This window comes from Rana temporaria, chromosome 5 (assembly GCF_905171775.1).
Source record: "Rana temporaria chromosome 5, aRanTem1.1, whole genome shotgun sequence".
Taxonomy (NCBI): domain Eukaryota; kingdom Metazoa; phylum Chordata; class Amphibia; order Anura; family Ranidae; genus Rana; species Rana temporaria.
Genome location: NC_053493.1, coordinates 133,816,615 through 133,836,368, shown reverse-complemented (window position 1 = coordinate 133,836,368; position 19,754 = coordinate 133,816,615). Strand labels below are relative to the sequence as shown.

Below are 19,754 nucleotides of genomic sequence, written 5' to 3'. Positions count from 1 at the left end.
CATATGTAGGCTCCATCGGACATTTGCTGTCGGAAATTTCCAACAACAAAAATTTGAGAGCTGGTTCTCAAATTTTCCGACAACAAAACTTGTTGTCGGAAATTCCGACGGTGTGTACAGAATTCCGACGCACAAAATTCCACGCATGCTCGGAATCAAGCAGAAGAGCCGCACTGGCTATTGAACTTCATTTTTTTCGTCTCGTCGTACGTCACGCGTTCTTGATTTTCGCAATTTCCGACAACATTTGTGTGACCGTGTGTATGCAAGACAAGTTTGAACCACGTCAATCGGAAAAAAATCCACGGTTTTGTTGTCGGAATGTCCGATCATCTTTACGCGCCATAAAAGTCCCAGCTGGATTTGCGAGTACCATTGAAAGTCCTGGCAGGGATTCTGAGTACCATAACAGAAATACAATAAAGATGGCATTTTTAATGGTAGGAGGGAGTGTCCGTCTGTTGTTACTTTTCTGCTGGCTTTTGAAGGAAGTTGCTGTAAATCCTGTACAGTGTAAAGCTTCCAATTAATTGCTGGCTAATCTGTCTTAGTCTGGGTTCACACTATACTACACGACAGTAGTACGACTTTCATCCTACTTTGCTCTGCGCAATCAGTCCTACATTGGTCCGACATCCATCCATCACGGATAGAAAAATGTATGGTAATGGAAAGCTTAGCCCTGTTTCCCACCTCGGTTATATATGGATGGTGCTACAAATGGGTAGGGGAGAAGCACAGATGCATAAACATCATCCAAAATCATTTTCTTATAATATAAAAAAAAAAGCTTGTAAAAGTACCATTTCAGTTATCTGCTATCTTAAAAAAAAAAAATTATAAATCCAAAGCCAAATAGCAAAATTTGTCAATTCAACATGTTGTTGGCACTCTAATCCAAAAATGACCTTACAAAAAATTATGTTTTCCTTTCGAAGCTTCTTTGATCTATCATAATTCCACTTATGCTGATCTATTTAATACAATATATTGAAATGGAAAATACTAAATGTAATTTCCCATTTCAAGTGCAATCTAATGTATATTGTGCATAGATGTGCATTTGCATATATATATATGTCTAAGAAAAACTTTTGTCAATGCTGATCTAGGAGGAATGAGCATAATCAAATCTGCTCTGTTTGACAATGGTCTTGTTGCTTATTTACAAATCACCGGCACACATTTCCATGCTCCAGGTTAGACTGACAACCACTTTACATGCATACTGATAACTGTATCTCTCCTTGCAATTTGTGACAGGAGATTTTCGAGTGGCAGGCACATAATGTAATGTGAACACTTAACAGGAAAATTCTTTTGTACTGACAGTATGTTCCAGTCCGCAAGCTCCTGCGAGAATACAATAAGCTGATTCTGCTTGGTGTTACTGTCATATAAAGTAAACAGCAGAGACAGCATTGAGATACAATGGCATTGTATGAGTGACTCGAATGTTACCGATATCACGCTGTGCTAGAGGAATTGCTAGTTTGCGAGATGTACTTCCTACACACTTGCAGATCTATTGTAGGCAGTGACATTCACAGAGGACGATAATGACACTTTCTGCAAGAGTGTTGCCAAGTAAAGAGATTTAGGGGGAAAAAGTTACAGTCTGAATGTTTAACCCATAAAATACGAGTTTACTCCTAAGCCTCTCACACACAATAGGGTTGATTTTCTAAAACTGGAGAGTGCAAAATTTGGTGCAGCCCTGTACAGAAACCAATCAGCTTCTAACTTCAGTTGGTTCAATAAAAGCTGAGGTTCACCCTAAAAACATGTATATAACATTACATTCTGCATACTTCCAGCATTTACAGTATGGTGTTTTTTTTTTTTTTTTTTGCTGTACATACCGTATTATTGCTATTTTCCACCCGGCTTCCGGGTGCTCACTCCCGCGGGAGTAGGCGTTCCTATGCAGAGGCGCAGTGTCATGTGGGACTTCGCCCAGATGATTGACGTCTTGAGAAAAACTTGCCCGCGACGGATAAGGCGCGTCACAAGTTTCCGAAAGTAGCCGAACTGCGAGTCGGCTCTATACGGCGCCTGCACACCGACTAGGTGCCGTGTAGAGCTGACTGCGCAGGCACCGTATAGAGCCGACTCGCAGTTCGGCTACTTTTGGAAACTCGTGACGCGCCTTATCCGCCGAAGGGAAGTTTTTCTCAAGACGTCAATCATCTGGGCGAAGTCCCACATGACACTGCGCCTCTGCATAGGAACGCCTACTCCCACAGGAGTGAGCACCCGGAAGCCGGGTGGAAAATAGCAATAATACGGTATGTACAGCAAAAAAAACAGCATACTGTAAATGCTGGAAGTATGCAGAATGTAATGTTATATACATGTTTTTAGGGTGAACCTCCGCTTTAAGCTTTGACACAAAAAAAAAATGGAACCCGATTGGTTTTAATGCAGCGCTGCACCAGATTTTCTACTCTCCAGTTTGAGTTAATCAACCCCATAGCATCTGATTGCTTGATTAGAAATGTGTTGGACAATGCACGTCGACAAGATCCCCACAGCTATAACATGTATCAACAGCACAGTTCTTTCTAATCAATATATGCAAGAAGCTGCAAGCTCTTATTTAGCTTCGACAGGCAATCAATAGTTTTGCATTTTCAATCTCTCAAGCACGGCTGTTTTTCCTGCCTTTTCCACCATCCGGACAGGGATAAGGTTCTTAGGTGTACTCTTAAGGCTGTTGTAAACTTTTGAAATGAAAAATGAACAAAGCATATCCCCTCTATAGTGCACACTTGCCTTGATCCAAAACACGGAGTGTGATTTCTGTCTGCAGTCTCCTTATTTGTCTATCTGCAAGAGTCAATTCTGAAAAGTCTATGCCCGCACAAAGCAATCTCAGGATATGGCTCTGTCCCCCTCCTCCCAGCACACAACAGGTGACTAAAGCCCTCAGCTGTGCATGTTTCCCTATGAGACAGTGTAGCAAGGGATGAGCCGAGCTGGCGGATGACAAGCTCCTCTCTGCTCACTGAGCAGGGAGGGGCTTGTGCAGCGCCGCTGATTCCTATGGAGCGATCTGATGAAAACCGACAGCATGCTCGTTTTCATCAGATCTCACCCGATCCGATACGCCATGGATGGATATGGACGTATCGCCATACGTCTGATTTTGGCTGATCCGATTGGGTCGGATGTCAGCGGACATGTCTCCACTGACATCCGACGCTCCATAGGACTGCATGGAGCGGCCATTCAGGTCTGCCGTCAAAACTGACAGGCGGACCTGAACGGTCCGTTCGTGTGAAAGGGGACTAACAGGCCAGGTTTGCAAGATAACTGAAATACATCCCAGGTGATATTATTTGCTACTCAGTGATTGCAGTATTCTAGAATCTTAAAATCTGACCTGTTGGTGGGTCCTGAGCAGGGCTGTCTTAATGAGTGGGCACACCTGGGTACTGCCCAGGGGCCCCTACATTTTCCCCAAAGCAGCTGGTCCTTGAGCCCACGCTGCCCCAAAATTGGGGGGCACCATGATGGCACTGAGAGTGATGGATACACATGGGAGACAGGCTGGCAGTGCTGTGCAGAAAGATACCTATTATTTTACAGCCAGCAGGAAGGGGCAGGGCGGAGCGCCAGTGATGCTCTGACCCCGTCCCATGCAGCTTGAATGCTTGTGACTTGAAGGCTGCGGGGTAGGAGCTGAAATGGGAGCTGCTGAGTCGGCAGCACTGAGAGCCCACCTGCGGAAGTGGCATTGTGGATGGTGTCATGGTAAGCCCAGCTGTCCAGCACTGTTTGCACCGAAGAACTTGGAATGCCCGGAGGGATGCTCCCTCCTTCTGCCTGCTTGATTGGTATAGGCGAGTCCAGTACTGGACGTGGGCACATAGCCAAAAGTTTACATGCACTGTATCTCCACTGGAAAAGGGTGTACTACATGGATGGATTAATTGTGCTGGGGGATATCAAGGGTGTATGGGGGAAAACAATGCTGAGGGGGGATCTGGGGTGTATAGGTGGTAGCAATGCTTGGGGTAGCTTGGGTGGATATAGTGCTAGAGGTATAAGGGATGTAGAGAGGCCACAGTGTAGGGGGTATCAGGGGTCACAATACAAGGGGTATCTTATGGTATATGGTAACAGTGCTGGGGGATATCTGGGGTGTAGAGGAGTCAGAATGCTGGGGGATATCTAGGGTGTAGAGGGGTCAGAGTACTGGGGGGGATATCTGGGGCATAGAGGGCTCAGAGTGCTGGGGGGATATCTGGGGTGAAGAGGGGTCAGAATGCTGGGGAGATAACTGAGGTGTAGAGGGGTCAGAGTGCTGGGGGGATATCTGGGGTGTAGAGGGGTTAGAGTGATGGGGGGATATCTGGGGTGTAGATGGGTCAGAGTGATGGGGGATATCTGGGGTGTAGAGGGGTCAGAGTGCTGGGGGATATCTGGGGTGTAGAGGGGTCAGAGTGCTGGGGGGATATCTGGGGTGTAGAGGGGTCAGAGTGCTGGGGGGATATCTGGGGTGTAGAGGGGTTAGAGTGATGGGGGGATATCTGGGGTGTAGAGGGGTCAGAGTGCTGGGGGATATCTGGGGTGTAGAGGGGTCAGAGTGCTGGGGGGATATCTGGGGTGTAGAGGGGCCATAGTGCTGGGGAGACATCAATCTAGCAGATATATTATATGCACAGGACAGCATTGTTACTTTATGTATGTAGAATACAGAATGATTGTTCATGTAGTTAATGTGGACCACCACCCAAAAGGGGAAGCTCTGCTTGTCTGCCTCCTACCTACTCGATGTCTGTTTACCTGTGTTGTCTCCATTGTAGGGGCCCCAGAGCATTATTTTGCCCAGGGGCCCATGATGCTATTAAGATGGCCCTGGTCCTGAGGACAGGATTTGAGAACCACTGCTGTAGATGATGTGGTTGCATTAGTTTATTTATGTTAGGCCAATTACATGCCATTCTTTAATAACTTCAAAATCTACCCCCCAAAAATATAATATAGCAGCTTACCAGTCTTTAGCTGTGGTGGCAGCATTATTTGTCTTTTTCAAGCTTATTTTTCCCATATTTTTACCTAGCAATCCTGCCAGTAACACCTTACTTAATCAACAGGGAAGTATTTTTGCCACCTAGGCTGCTGGCTCCTGATTTGAACTACAGAACACTTCTAGTCTCCTCATCTCCATAACATGGGGGAGGTATTCTGTTGCTCGCGGAAGTAAAACTGGGCGCTGATAAAACTGTTTGACACCACAAAGAAAGCAGGAAATTCAATGCACAGTAAAAATATCTCAAAAATGTTTATTAACTTTACTAGCTATCTGCTGCGAAATACAGAAATCTATTTTGTTAAGTACTATACAAGCCTAAAGTTTTCAACCTTGAGGTTAGGTGAGCCTAAGTTCAATAATACAAGGAACAGATGTTCGAAGGGTACATTAGATTAGCCTGTCAGACACAATGTCCCAGGTCTTGGATATCTGCCATTTCCTTGACTGCAAAATTGATGACAACAATAATAATATAGCCTCTTCACCGTTAAAGCAACTACACCGAGTATTTGACTTGAGTGTTATAACCAAGAAAAAATACTGTAATGCCTTGGTATTACTCAGCTATAGGAAGATATTAGATCCTCTGCCCTAAGGCCTCATTTACACTGCTGCTGGTAAACTGACGTTTAGGAGCAGTTTGGTGTTTTTCTAACTGCTCCTGAACCCTCCTCTATGTTATCTTACCGTTTACAGTAGTGTCTAGACAATTGAGTTTAGAGGCATTATTTGGAACGCAAAAAAATGAGTTCAGAAGCTGAGTTTACAGGCATTTCAAGCGCCAAAACGCAACTAAATGCAGTAACTCCCGCTTAGCCACGTTTCGTTTACAGGAATTTTAAATTTTTGCCCATTTTTAAAAAATGCTTTCTAAAAGCAAAACGCTGCTAAAGGCAAACAAAACTGACGTTTTTAAATGTCGGTTAGTTATCTGTCAAGTTAAATCGTTCAGGAGAGGTTGTAAAAACGTCCCATGTACATGAAGCCTAAGACCCCTTTCATACAGGCAGACCGTTCAGTTTTTTAGGCGGACCTGAACGAACGCTCCATGCAGGTCTATGGAGCGGGGACATATCCGCTGACATCCGATCCGCTCCGATCTGCTGAATCCAGAAGGATGGAAACCCTATTTTCCATCTGTCTGGCAGATCGGATCGGATGAAAACGGAAAGGCTGTTTTCATCTGATCCCCCATAGAGGAGAACGGAGCTCTGACAGGTCCATGTGTGAGCAGAGACGGACCTGTCATTCACCGGCTCAGCGGGGATCAACGGGGTGACTCTGGAGCAACTGCACACAATGGAAGTGAAGGCAGTAGGCCCTTGTACAGCTTACACATCACTCATTGCCTACACAGTATATACAGTATAAACAACACAAATCAGATACACAGCACATAAAATATACAGCAGTGGTCATCAACCCTGTCCTCAGGGCCCACTAACAGGCCAGGTTTTATGTATTACCTTGGGAAGAATGCAGACTATAAGGCTGGGTTCACACTATACTACAGGACAGCAGTACTACTTTCATCCTACTTTGCTCTGTGACATCTGTCCTACATTGATCCTACATTGGTCCTACATCCATGAACAGGATACTACTTTGATCCGACTTTGTGATAGTCTGACTTGTTCTTTGACCAATCAAAACAATCCCAGAGTGAGATAAATTCCTTTTACTGCTGCTGTAATCACATGTCGGATGTCAAAAGTCGGATGGTAAGGACAAGGCTCCTACTTTGGTCCGACTTCAATGATATTCAATGGGCTAAAGTAGGATCAATGTCAGACCAAAGTAGTACAGGAATCATTTTCAAAGTCGGACCGACTTGTGTAGGACCAGTTAAGACGGCTCTCATAGGGAAACATTGATTTTCACACGTCATGCGACATGAGCTCCCAATGTAGGAGCGTTTGTCGGACAAAGTGTGAACCCAGCCTCAGGCTGGGTTCACACTACTACACTACTTTCATCCTACTTTGCTCTGTGTTCAATGTTTCCCTATGAGAGCGTCTTGTAGCGTCCTACACAAGTCGGTCCGACTTTGAAAATGCTCCCTGTACTACTTTTGGTCCTACATTGATCCTACTTCAGGCCCATTGAATATCATTGAAGTCGGACCAAAGTAGTATCCTGTTCATGAAAGTAGGATGGATGTAGGACCAATGTAGGATAAATGTAGGACCAATGTAGCAGAGCAAAGTAGGATGAAAGTAGTGTAGTAGTGTGAACCCAGCCTCATACTGCAATCACTGAGCAGCAAATGATAACACCTGTGATGTATTTCGGTTTTCTTGCAAATTTGGCCTGTTAGTGGGCCCTGCAGGACAGGGTTGATGACCACTGATATACAGCATACAAAACACACACACTCACACTATATATAGCATGAGCACAAACAGCACAGAGTGTACAAAGCATGTACAGAACAGAGAACATACAGCAAAAGGGCAGATACACACAGGTATGCTGTATTTAAAAAAAAAAAACTAATGTGGGCAGCCCATTTACATCGCAGGTAATTTTAACATGAGGATGAGATAGATAAACAAATTCACTTACCCTATCCCAGCTAAACGACAGGCCTATTTTTTCAAGCTGTTGCCTCATGTGTTCAATATTACTGCAAAAGACAAATAAACAACACGAGTAGGTCACAGGTGGGTGGTTTAACTTATAACTGTAAAATAATTAACAGACATTTTCATTTACCCCTAACAGTATAAAATACAAGCCCTGTGGGGCTAAAAAAAGAGAAATTTACAAGTTGTGACGGTGTGGGGCTCTGCCATTATGTGAATATAGGTTATAAGGATAGAAATGACACAGTGAAAACTATGTCTTAAGTTTTCTCTGGATTTGGTAGTTACAGATTGGGGTTTGAAGGTTCCAAAGCATCTTGGGTGGGACAAAACCTTCAGTCCTGTGTCTGGGCTTTGTTAGATGCCTAAAGCCTGTGCGAGTGCACCGGTGGGCAGGATCATCAAGCCCGATCTGAGCATAACTCAGTGCAGCTGGTGCCATTTGGACACAAGACTTGTGTGGAGATAGCGGTGTGCTCCAGCCAGGACCCTGTCCTTTCTTGGGGGACAAGACCCTATGCTGAGGGGACTTCTTGCCCCTAGGACTAGGAAAGTCAGGACAGCTACATGGGTCCAGAGAGACCAAGAAAGCTGAGGTGACTAGCGAGTCCATAGGCGGGGCTGGAGGACGTCCTGCATTTCTGTGAGGTGAGAAAGCCTGAGGTGCTGGAAGAACCCTACCTAGAGGCCAGGAGTGGGGCCCATGCAGTGAGTGGCTGCAAGCATAGGCTGAGTGAGCCTAAGGAGCCCATGGTCTGGGAGACTGGACAGAGCAGCAGTGCTGCGGACAAGAGAGCCAGGTGGCTCGGCATTTTCGCTGAACACTGTTTTGTGTGAAGCTGAAAACCCCCTGCATGGGAAACCTTATGTTTTTCCTTTTATTAAAAATGGGCTGCCACAAGGCGGATGAAATTAACAAGCTCCAAGATTTAGTCCTTACTGCACAGAACCATCTGGAACAATATACCGAAACATGCTTCTTCTACTGGAAGATGTTTGTTTACTCTGATGAGGGCAAAGCCCTACTGGAAACTTGTTCTGGTTTTTAACACCAAAACAAAAGAACAATGGACCAGTGTGAGGACATACATAGAGTTTAAAGAGATGTATTTTTCTTGCGCCAATAATGTCCGACAATAAAATTCATGATATGAATTAAATATTCGTATAAAATATAATTTAATATATAAATCTTTTTTTTTTGTTTGTTAAACCGTCATTTTCGGTTTCGGCCAAGTGCATGCTGAATTTTCGGTTTCAGCACCAACATTTCCATTTAGTGCCCCCTTAGAGAATACTTATACATACTTATTATTTGAGAAAATCTATGTATAAATGTAATGCTTTTTGAGCCCAATAGAGGGAATATATGCTTCCTCCTTTATCTTAGAACCCCATATGACTTACAAAAGGTTCATAGCAAATACACCTATGATATCTGTATGGATGATTTAGGTACATCTTTTGCTCGGGTCTAAATATTGTGTATTTTGTATTTTTATTTCTTCTAGTCTTTTTTTTTTTTTTACCCTTTGTCTTTTGCCCTGTGTGGAGGGTTGTCTTTGTGTTTTTCCGGTTATAAAAACTTTCTTTAAAAGGTGAAGTCCAGCTGAGCTTTTTAGGCTGAAGGTCTGATGTCCACTCTCCGCAGACGTCACAGCAATCAGTCAAAGCAGCACGTCATCCTGACTTCCAAAGTCTGGATTCGTCAGCTGCCTTGACTGATGGCCGTCTCAGCGAGCTGCTGAGACGGTCGCACACCCCGCCCCTTCACAGCTCAGCGTTCCAATGAGCATGGAGGAACAGAGCAGGAAAGAAGCAGACTGACAGGCAGCATCTCTCCACTTGGGGAGGAGTGAGAACCGAGCCATCGGTGATGTTTGGTGGCTTGGTTCTCAGTGCAGGGATGCCTGGAGGCTGCATCCATCTAGGTAAGTATGAGTATAAAAAACAAAAAAGAAACTGCCTGGTGCTTTTTTTAGGGTACAAACCGGCAAAATAATTAAAAGAAAAGTATGAACACTTCCCAGGGGAACTGGATTTAGATAAAATATTGATATTTATTCACAAAATGTTCTCTTCCATGGCAAAAAAACATAAGCTTTTCTGCTCAAACTATTATATCTAGACAATGGCTTAATACTTTTGCTACCAGTTTTGTAAGGCCTACGGTGGCACAGGACTGCTTCTAGCTGGCTAGCTCAGTAAGCCTTACATCGATTGCATTCCCCCTTCTATCATAAGCTCATGCCCCCCCCCCCCCCACACACACACACACTGCTGCTCTGCCCTGTTTCCTTTGCCTCCCCTGCTGCTCCTAGATCTTCTGGCCTCTTTCTCTGACATTCCCCCACTGCTCTGATTGCCTCCTCTCCCACCATTCTGGTCAGTGGTGGTGCGTCCATAGTGGGCACAGGAGCGCCGCCCCCCCTCTCCTGCACCCATCAATCAACAATACATAGATTCATGCATTGCATGAATCTATGTATTGTTGCCGCTGCCCACTATTCAGATGTCCAGCCCCCTGTTGAGCGCCGGCCATCTGAATAACAGTGGTGGGCATGTTTTGGAAGTGCCTGATTAGAGCGAGATGCTCCAATAGGCTTCCCGATTAGAGCCTGCAGGCTCTAATCGGCTTTCAAATGGTTAACCAGAGGGCGCACATGCTGTGCGTTCCCTGGTTAAACAGTGATGTGTTGGGGAATCGCTTCCCTAACACTGACCCGCCTCTCAGCCAATCAGGTGCACCGGGTCTGGTTACCGGTCACCTGATTGACTGAAGCGACATCGAGGGCGGGAGAAGACATCAAGGGATCGTGGAGAGGACAGCGTTGACCCGAGGAAGGTAAGTGCTGGGCTGGGGGGAAACTGGCTGCAATTGAGGGGCACAAACTGGCTGCAATTGAGGGGCACAAACTGGCTGCAATTGGGGCGACAAACTGGCTGCAATTGGGGCGACAAACTGGCAGCGCTTAATGGGCAAAGTGGCGGCAATTGATGTTTTTTTTTTTAGTTTGTTTGCGCCAGGGCCGGACTGGCCTACCGGGATAGCGGGAAAATTCCCGGTAGGCTGCCTGCTGTCTGTTAAAAACCAACCAGTTTAGCTGCCTGTGTGGCCGGGCCACGGCGGCGGCCGCCATGACATCGCGGCCGCACTTTTCAATTGCCCTCTCCAGTGACTGGTTGGTAATGTCCTCTCACCTCACTCACATGATGTGACATAGTCAGTGTATGCTTTTAGAAGCAGCGGCGGCCGGCCGCCGGCGATTTGCGGCCGCCATGCTCGCCGCTGCTCTTTCGCGGCTGTGTGGACTGTCTTTGCCCTTGGAGTTGGAGCGATCGTGTCACGTGGTCTGAGGGAGGGGAGGAGCCGAGCAGGAGAAGAACGAAGGTCAGAAGTTCTTCCTTCTTCCCGTGCGGCGCCAGCACCGCCCAGTGACTCACGTGTCTGTCTTCAGCCGCAGAGGAGAAGAAGATAACGCGCGGGCGAGGTGAGAAAAAAAAGATTAGAAATCCTGCTGTATCTCTCTCGACTCTCTCGCCATATAACGGTGCACCCCCCGGGCCCCCCCTCCTCTCTCTGCCAGTGCCACCTACCTACCTTTGCTGCCCTGGGAAAATCTAAATGGTCTGAACAGTCTAGGGGGGGGGGGGGGTTGACCATGCAATGGTGAGAGAGATTATACAGATTACAATTTGCAGGGGCAGCAAAGGTGACAGAGAGAGAGGGGGGTTGCACCCCCCTTTCTCTGTCACCTTTTCTGCCCCTGCAAATTGTAATCTGGACTGTATAATCTCTCTCACCATTGCATGGTCAACCCCCCCCCTCTGCACCTACCCTTTCTGCCCCTGCAAATTGTAATCTGTATAATCTCTCTCTCTCTCTCTCTCACCATTCCATGGTCAACCCCCCCCCCTCTCTGCACCTACCTTTTAACCACTTGAGATGGACGTCCTCGGCTTTGCGCGGTGATATCTGAATGATGCCTGCAGCTAGAGGCATCATTCAGATATCACCATCTTCAGCCGGCGATTCTGTGCAACATAAGAATGATCATAGCGGCGGTTCCGCCGCTTGATCGTTCTTATAGGCGGCGGGAGGGGACATCCCCCCCTCCCGCCGTCATCCGGTGCTTCTCCGGGCTCTCCCGTGCCATCGGGGGCCCGGAGAAAGAATCGGCTGGCGTTCATTGGGAAAGCATAGAGATGACTGGTGACCAGTCACCAGTCATCTCTATGACCGTCAGAGGTCCGGGCGCGACGTTATGATGTCACGCCCGGTACACTGAAGTAAACAAAGCCGCAATCGCGGCTGTCGACATTAGATTGGTGAATTTTTTTCACCGATCTAATGGTCTTATTGACCCCACATCTCTCCATAAAGAGGACCTGTCACCAGGGCCGGACTGGCCTACCGGGATACCGGGAAAATTCCCGGTAGGCCGCCTGCTCTCCGTCAAATTAACCTGCTCAGCTGTGGGCCGCGGCGGGTTAAAAATCAGCGGCGGGCCGGCGGGTTGCGGCCGCCATGCTCGCCGCTTCACTCTCCTTCCCGCGCCGCTGTGTGAAGTGTGTGGACTGGAGCGTGTTTGAGGGAGGGGAGGAGCCGAGCAGGAGAACCGAACGTCCCATCGTCCCGTGCGGCGCCAGCACCGCCCACTATGTTTCTTCACGTGTGAAGGCAGAGCCGCAGAGGAGAAGAAGTGAACGGCGCCGGCCACCCTTGGAGCAGGGGCAGAAAAGGTAGGTGCGGGGGGGTTGACCATGCAATGGTGAGAGAGATTATACAGTCCAGATTACAATTTGCAGGGGCAGCAAAGGTGACAGAGAGAGGGGGTTGCATGGTGCACCCCCTTTCTCTGTCACCTTTGCTGCCCCTGCAACTTGTAATCTGGACTGTATAATGTCTCTCTACCCAGTCCCCTGTCACCCAGCCCTCTGTCACCCAGGCCTCTGTCACCCAGCCCTCTGTCACCCAGTCCCCTGTCACCCAGTCCCCTGTCACCCAGCCCTCTGTCACCCAGCCCCCTGTCACCCAGTCACCAGTCCCCTGTCACCCAGCCCCCTGCTGTCACCCAGCCCCCTGCTGTCACCCAGTCCCCTGCTGTCACCCAGTCCCCTGCTGTCACCCAGTCCTCTGTTACCCAGTCCCCTGCTGTCACCCAGTCCCCTGCTGTCACCCAGTCCCCTGCTGTCACCCAGCCCTCTGTCACCCAGCCCTCTGTCACCCAGTCCCCTGTTACCCAGTCCCCTGCTGTCACCCAGTCCCCTGTCACCCAGTCCTCTGCAACCCAGTCCCCTGTTACCCAGTCCCCTGTTACCCAGTCCCCTGCTGTCACCCAGTCCCCTGCTGTCACCCAGCCCTCTGTCACCCAGCCCTCTGTCACCCAGTCCCCTGCTGTCACCCAGTCCTCTGTCACCCAGTCCTCTGTCACCCAGCCCTCTGTCACCCAGCCCTCTGTCACCCAGTCCCCTGTTACCCAGTACCCTGCTGTCACCCAGTCCCCTGTTACCCAGTACCCTGCTGTCACCCAGTCCTCTGTCACCCAGTCCCCTGCTGTCACCCAGTCCCCTGCTGTCACCCAGCCCTCTGTCACCCAGTCCCCTGCTGTCACCCAGCCCTCTGTCACCCAGCCCCCTGCTGTCACCCAGCCCCCTGCTGTCACCCAGTCCCCTGCTGTCACCCAGTCCCCTGCTGTCACCCAGCCCTCTGTCACCCAGCCCTCTGTCACCCAGTCCCCTGTTACCCAGTACCCTGCTGTCACCCAGTCCCCTGTTACCCAGTACCCTGCTGTTACCCAGTCCCCTGCTGTCACCCAGTCCCCTGCTGTCACCCAGTCCCCTGCTGTCGCCCAGTCCCCTTGCTGTCGCCCAGTCCCCTTGCTGTCGCCCAGTCCCCTGCTGTCGCCCAGTCCCCTGCTGTCGCCCAGTCCCCTGCTGTCACCCAGTCCCCTGCTGTCACCCAGTCCCCTTGCTGTCGCCCAGTCCCCTTGCTGTCGCCCAGTCCCCTGCTGTCGCCCAGTCCCCTTGCTGTCGCCCAGTCCAAGTGACAAGTGACACGCTGAATCTGGTGACGGGATGGGTGGCAAGTCACACACTAAATCTGGTGGCAAGTGACATGCTGAATCTGGTGACAAGTGGCAAGTGACATTTCCGAGTGTCTCCGATGCTCTCCGGCGCCCCCTACCTCTGGCCACATGCGGTATTGCATGCAATTGAAGTCAATGCGGAACAAATTATTTTCGTTTCCATTAACTTCAATGGGGAAACTCACTTTGATATGTGAGCACTTTGGATTACGAGCATTCTCCTGGAACGGATTATGCTTGTAATCCGAGGTTCCACTGTGTAACATATATATATATATATATATATATATATATATATATATATATATATATATATCTCCCTAGCCCTATGTGCTTTCATATCTGTCTTATCTTTATATAATACACTCTTTAAATGTTTATTTAAAATGTATGGTTTTCTCTTTTATGAACAAAAAAATAATGACGTTATGATGTTGGGCTGGTATAATAATGCTATGGGGCTGGTATGAAATGTTTTCCAGTGCTGGTTTTTACTCCCAGTCCGGCCCTGGTTTGCGCCCCCCCAAAACAAAATTTGAGCACCAGCCGCCACAAACAAACAGTGTTTTCTGCGCTTTCAGCTTGTGATTGAACAGGAAGCAATGTGCATTGCATTACATTCAGTGAAGCACATGGGAGACATGTAGGGCCTTTAGACCCTGGGAGTCTCTTTAAAGAGAACCTGTCACAAAAAAATTCACCACATAGGGGACTTGAAGTTGAGTTGAATGTTAAGTTAAAAAAAATGTTTATTAATTGTAAAAAAATGTTAAAAAACAAAACAAAAAAACTGTCTCCTAACTTTAGCTGGCTCCTATATTCAAAGCAAATTTGTCAAGCTCAAGCCCTGGTATAATGTATGGCCAAGCCTTAGTAATTTCCGAGGACTGCTAAAATAACACATTTATTGTTCTCATTAAAGGTTTCCTTTAAACTAAATAGTCAATATTTCAGGACAAACAGTGTTTCCCGGGGTATCTTTCCTCCAGATCTATTCAGCACAATTATTTTTACTCAGAAACATGGAAGAAATTTCTTTATCCTTTATGAAATGCTGCAGGTACTACAAAAAACAAAAAAAACACAATGGCTGTGATAGCTGGATATTTTCAGACTGTCCAAAGTACACATTGCTCCACAATAGCTAGGCATTGCAGGTATCCTGTAACTATGAGTCATATCTCATTGTTCCTTTGACTCTGTATTCAAATCCTGTTCAAACCAATCTCTGTGTTAAGAAAAGAGATAAGCGTGGCAATCACAAATGTCTCAATCTGCACCCAGAAAAGATTGCTTGCTATGTATACACTAAGCGTCTCCCTTCCCTAGCTCACTGAATTGAAACCAAGCTTATGTAAAAAAGCGACAAAACAAAGAAAGAGATTGAATCTGGTACTCAGCAAATACGAAGATAATTTATTCAGAATCATTAACACAAAAGCAATTATTTCCAGTTGCAATTTTTGGTAGCTTCACTGATCCATGATATACAAGCGTCACGCCTTTGTGAGATATGCAAAAAAGTCTACAGAGGAGAAAAACGTAATTTGGAGATGAACTCGTACACGAAAACACCATGTAAAATGGACATAGATTTGATTATGTGGCCACCTTTGTTCAACAAGGATGTCTTTTAGACATTGCAAATTCTTTACAAAACAGGCATCTTTTCCATGTCTCCTTTTTCCACCAATTTTCAGCTTTTACTGTTTGAATGACAATTGCGCAGTCATACAACACTGTACCCAAATGAAATTTCTATAATTCTTTTTCCCACAAATAGAGCTTTCTTTTAGTGGTATTTGATCACCGCTGCGGTTATTTTTTGTTAAAAAAAAAAAATACAAAGCCGTTTTATATTTTGTTATAAAATTTTGCAAACGGGTAATTTTTCTCCTTCATTGATGTACGCTCATGAGGCTGCACTGATGGGCACCGATAGGCTGTACTGATGGGTGGCACTGGTGGGCACCGATAAGGCGGCACTGGTGGGCCCTGATAGGCAGCATTGGTGGACACAGAAGTGGTACTGAAGATCATTGATAGGTGGCACTGGTGGGCGCTGAGAATTGGCACTAATCGGTGGCATTGATAGGTGGCACTGATAGGTGGCAGTGATGGGCACTGATAGGAGATACTGATATGCAGCACTGCTATGTGGCACTGATGAGGCATTGACTGGCACCACTGGTGGGCATTGAGAGGTGGCAGTGATGGGCACCGATAGGTGGCACTGGTGGTCACTGGCAGGGGGCATTGGTGTGCACTGAGGCTGACATGCCTCTTTCACTGGGGACTGATGTCCCCTATGCAGGAGCCGCTGTCAGCGCGAGGAGAAAAAAAAACTATTACTGAGCATTGTTAACATCACGTGATCAGCTGTCATTGGCTGACAGCTGATCACGTGGTAAGGGGCCGGTACTCATGCCACCTCCATCGCTGAGTTGCAGCGCACAGTACAGTCCCTGGTAGCAAAATCTGATGATGCTGAAAACAGATTGAGGCGCAACAATATTAGGGTCCTGGGTCTACCTGAGAGAGAAGAGGGGGATCGTCCTGCTGAATTTGCGGAGGAGCTCTTTAAAACTCTCTTGGGCCTTACGGATGTCCCACTAACTTATGTGGTTGAAAGGGCCCACCGGGTGCCCCCTGGCCATGCCATCCCGGAGAATTTTCCCCGCCGTTTCTGGTCCGCTTCCTCAATTATAGGGACAGGATTCTTTCTGAAGTCCGGAAAAATCCCAATCTCAAATACGGCAACTCCCCTGTGCTTCTTTTCCCCGACTTCTCGGCCGACTTGCAGAGGAAGAGGAAATCCTTCAATGATGTTGGCAGACGACTCAGAGATAAAAACATTAAATACAACATGCTTTACCCCAGCCGCCTGCAGGTACAATACAAAGGGGCAACCCGTTTTTTTTGACAACCCTGCGGATGCAGACGACTGGCTGACCACACTACGATAAAGGCTTCTGCCTCTACTTCTACCTGATGCACGGATCTTACGTATCCTTGTTTGATTCATCCTACACACCTCCGGCACATACCGGAGCAACCACGAATGCACTTCTACACGTGACTTGCACTCGACCCTCACGGTTTAGTGTTTTCTGAGAAGAGATAGACCTGGTGCTCTCCATTCTTGGGGGGGGGTGCTCTATTGGCTGAAGGGACTACAACCCCGTTCTGGACTGCCCAGCCCTTCTCGCTGTGTAGAGATACACGTCCCCCCACCCTGGCCCACTGTTATTGGTTACACACGAGCTGGGGTGGCTTGCCTGTTGCATGGTGGTTGGACTAGGCACCAGACGTGTAGTGCCTCGAGTTTAGGGGGTTCAACTGCAATCTCAAGTTTTTGGTTTAGGGTACAAGCTATTCTCAGGCCCTCTCCCCTGTTACGAGAGGGGGATGGGATATAGTAGGAAAGGCACCTCGTGCCTGGGTTGTTTAATTCTAGTCTTAGTTTTATTTTTTTCTCTTTCTGTTACCGGTTTGTAGTGTGTTTAAGTGCTGACGGTACCTGGTGCAATGTATCATGGATTATGCTGCTCTTGGGTTGTGTTTGGGTACGCCCTCCCCTATATCCATACCTATTGACACCATTTATGCCTAATGGCTAATCAAATTCCTGACTCCTTTACCCTCCTTTCGTGGAACGTCAGGGGTCTTAAGTCTAAATTTAAAGTGGAGTTCCACCCTGAATTTTTTTTTTACACCAAAAATCTAAAAAAAAAAAAAAAAAAAAAAAAACAAAAAAAAAATGTTTACTTACCCTAAATAGCTGTTGCGCTGCATTCTGGGAACTGCGTGTATCCCAGAAAGCAGCTGGCCCATTTACAAAGCGCCGCGCTGCTCGTGCATGCGCAGTAGGAAATGGGCAGTGAAGCCGCATGGCTTCACTTTCTGTTTCCCTTACTTTGGATGGCGGCGCTTGGAGCTGCCAGGATCAAGGATCGGCCTCGGCGGGGGCCGACATCGCTGGCGACTAGGACGGGTAAGTGTCCTAATTAAAAGTCAGCAGCTACAGCTGCTGACTTTTAATTTTTTTTTTGAACGGACCTCCGCTTTAAGAGAGCCCTCCTATTCAAATATCTAAAATCTCACTCCCCCCAGCTTATTCTCCTTCAGGAGACCCACCTCACGGGCAGCAATATCCTGACTTTAAAAAAACTGTGGATACAGCGGGCAGTCCATGCCACATACTCGTCTTATGCTAGGGGTGTTTCGGTTCTCGTTCACAAGAATTTTCCCTGTGTGATTGAGGAGATATGTACGGACCCTAAGGGAAAAGTTGTCATTGTGGTGTTTTCGCTTTGGTCTCAACGGTATATTGTGATTAACCTGAACATCCCTCCCCCGTTCTCATAAGTCAGTTCAACTCTTTGTCTGTCACTCCCTTGGTTTTAGTAGCTGAATGGGAAAGATTTGCCCAAAATGGGCAAATTATGACTTGAATTTGATCATATGGAAGGAAGCCTGTGCAGATCAGGGGGGTGGTCCACTTTGGGATTTGCTACAGGAATGCTGGCAAGGAATAAAATAAAGAAGTATGAAGAAATAATTTACAATTTATACAGAATACTTGATGGTGCATTCAGTTCTATGCTTTGTGTGTAGCTCTCGAAGGCTGCAGCTTTCATGGCAAGGCTACATGACTCACAGTTTAACTCACAACTTCATATATAATAGAATACAATTTACCCAGAGCAGCAATTACCCAAACAGAATATTTAATCTTGAAGGCTGTAAATATACTAGACAATAATAGAATTTTGACAGATCTTCAGTAAGATATACAGTAATTACTTTTAATCTAAAAGCACAAAGTGTAAATGTTTACAACCCCGCAGACTACAAACTGCCATGTTACGTAAACCACATTAAAAGGAAAAAACGATTATCTAAACAGTATTTGAAATATACTCTGTCATGCTTTAAGGATTAAGAAAATTGGTCTAGAGTTTGCATTGACACATACAGATGGTACAATCTAATCCATGCCATGTGATGATTGTATGTTGAATTAAATTTTCCTTCCCAGATGAAGGATATCTAGGAAAGTAACACTCCAGTGAGAAAACCAGAGGCAGACCATAAAATGTGTTGATTATTAGCAAATGAACTGGGAATAAAATATCACTTCAGGTCAGCATGTGCCCTCTTGTAGTTAAACCCTAGGCAGCAATATTACTTTCACACATAAGGACCAACATTTACAAATAATGTTCTGGCAATTATTACTAACAAACAAACACTATAAAATGAATCAAAGTAATTAAGGTGAAAAAACTTGGGGGGGGCGGAGCCAACGGCCGACATGTGAGCAGCGCTGGTCCGGAGCTCCGTGCAGGGCAGACGAATCCTGACCTAATCCTGGGCGATAGAGCAGCCGAACACCGCAGGCAGAGACATCCCCCGACTCCTGATCCTGTGCTGCCCACGTAGGGATGGTCAAATACGGCCGTGCACCGATGGCAACTCCGGAACAGCGCCCGGTCCACTTTGCCTGGAAGTCCCAAGATGGCGGCCGCCATGAGGCAGAGGGACAGGGCCCCAGCGCGGAATGGCCTCCGGATGACGAATGGCCCTCACTGTCCGACACCCAGGTGAGCCAGCTACCTCCCAGAACTAAGGGGCTGAAGCGGGGCACACAGCAGGCCGGATCACAGCCACAGGAGGGGGGTGATGAGGCTTCTGAAGCAGGAGGAGGGGAGCCCTCCCTGAAGCAGATCATGGAGGCCATATACACGTGCCAGGCCACCCTCACTGACCACATAGATGGCATTAAGACTGAACTGTCGTTCCTTAAACATGACGTGCAGACCATCAGGGAGAGAGCTGGGGAAGCTGAACAGAGGATTAGTGACCTGGAGGATGTGGTGCGCCCTTTGGAGAATAAATTGCAGACCATCCACTGTGAGGTGGGAGCTCATACAGATAAGTTATGGGACATGGAAGACCGCCAGAGGAGGAATAACATACGTTTGGTAGGCTTCCCTGAGAAGGCAGAGGGCAAACAGCCTGAGGACTTCCTTGAGC

General features: G+C 47.2%; 1 protein-coding gene across 1 annotated transcript in view; it reads right to left on the bottom strand.

The window, feature by feature from the left end:
* Window positions 1-19,754, bottom strand: part of LARS2 (leucyl-tRNA synthetase 2, mitochondrial) — a 268,511-nt gene that overhangs the window by 178,125 nt on the left and 70,632 nt on the right. Inside the window, exon 5 of the mRNA XM_040353150.1 lies at window positions 7,607-7,667. Coding sequence (XP_040209084.1) covers window positions 7,607-7,667 — 61 coding nt within the window. The remainder of the gene's footprint in view (window positions 1-7,606; window positions 7,668-19,754) is intronic.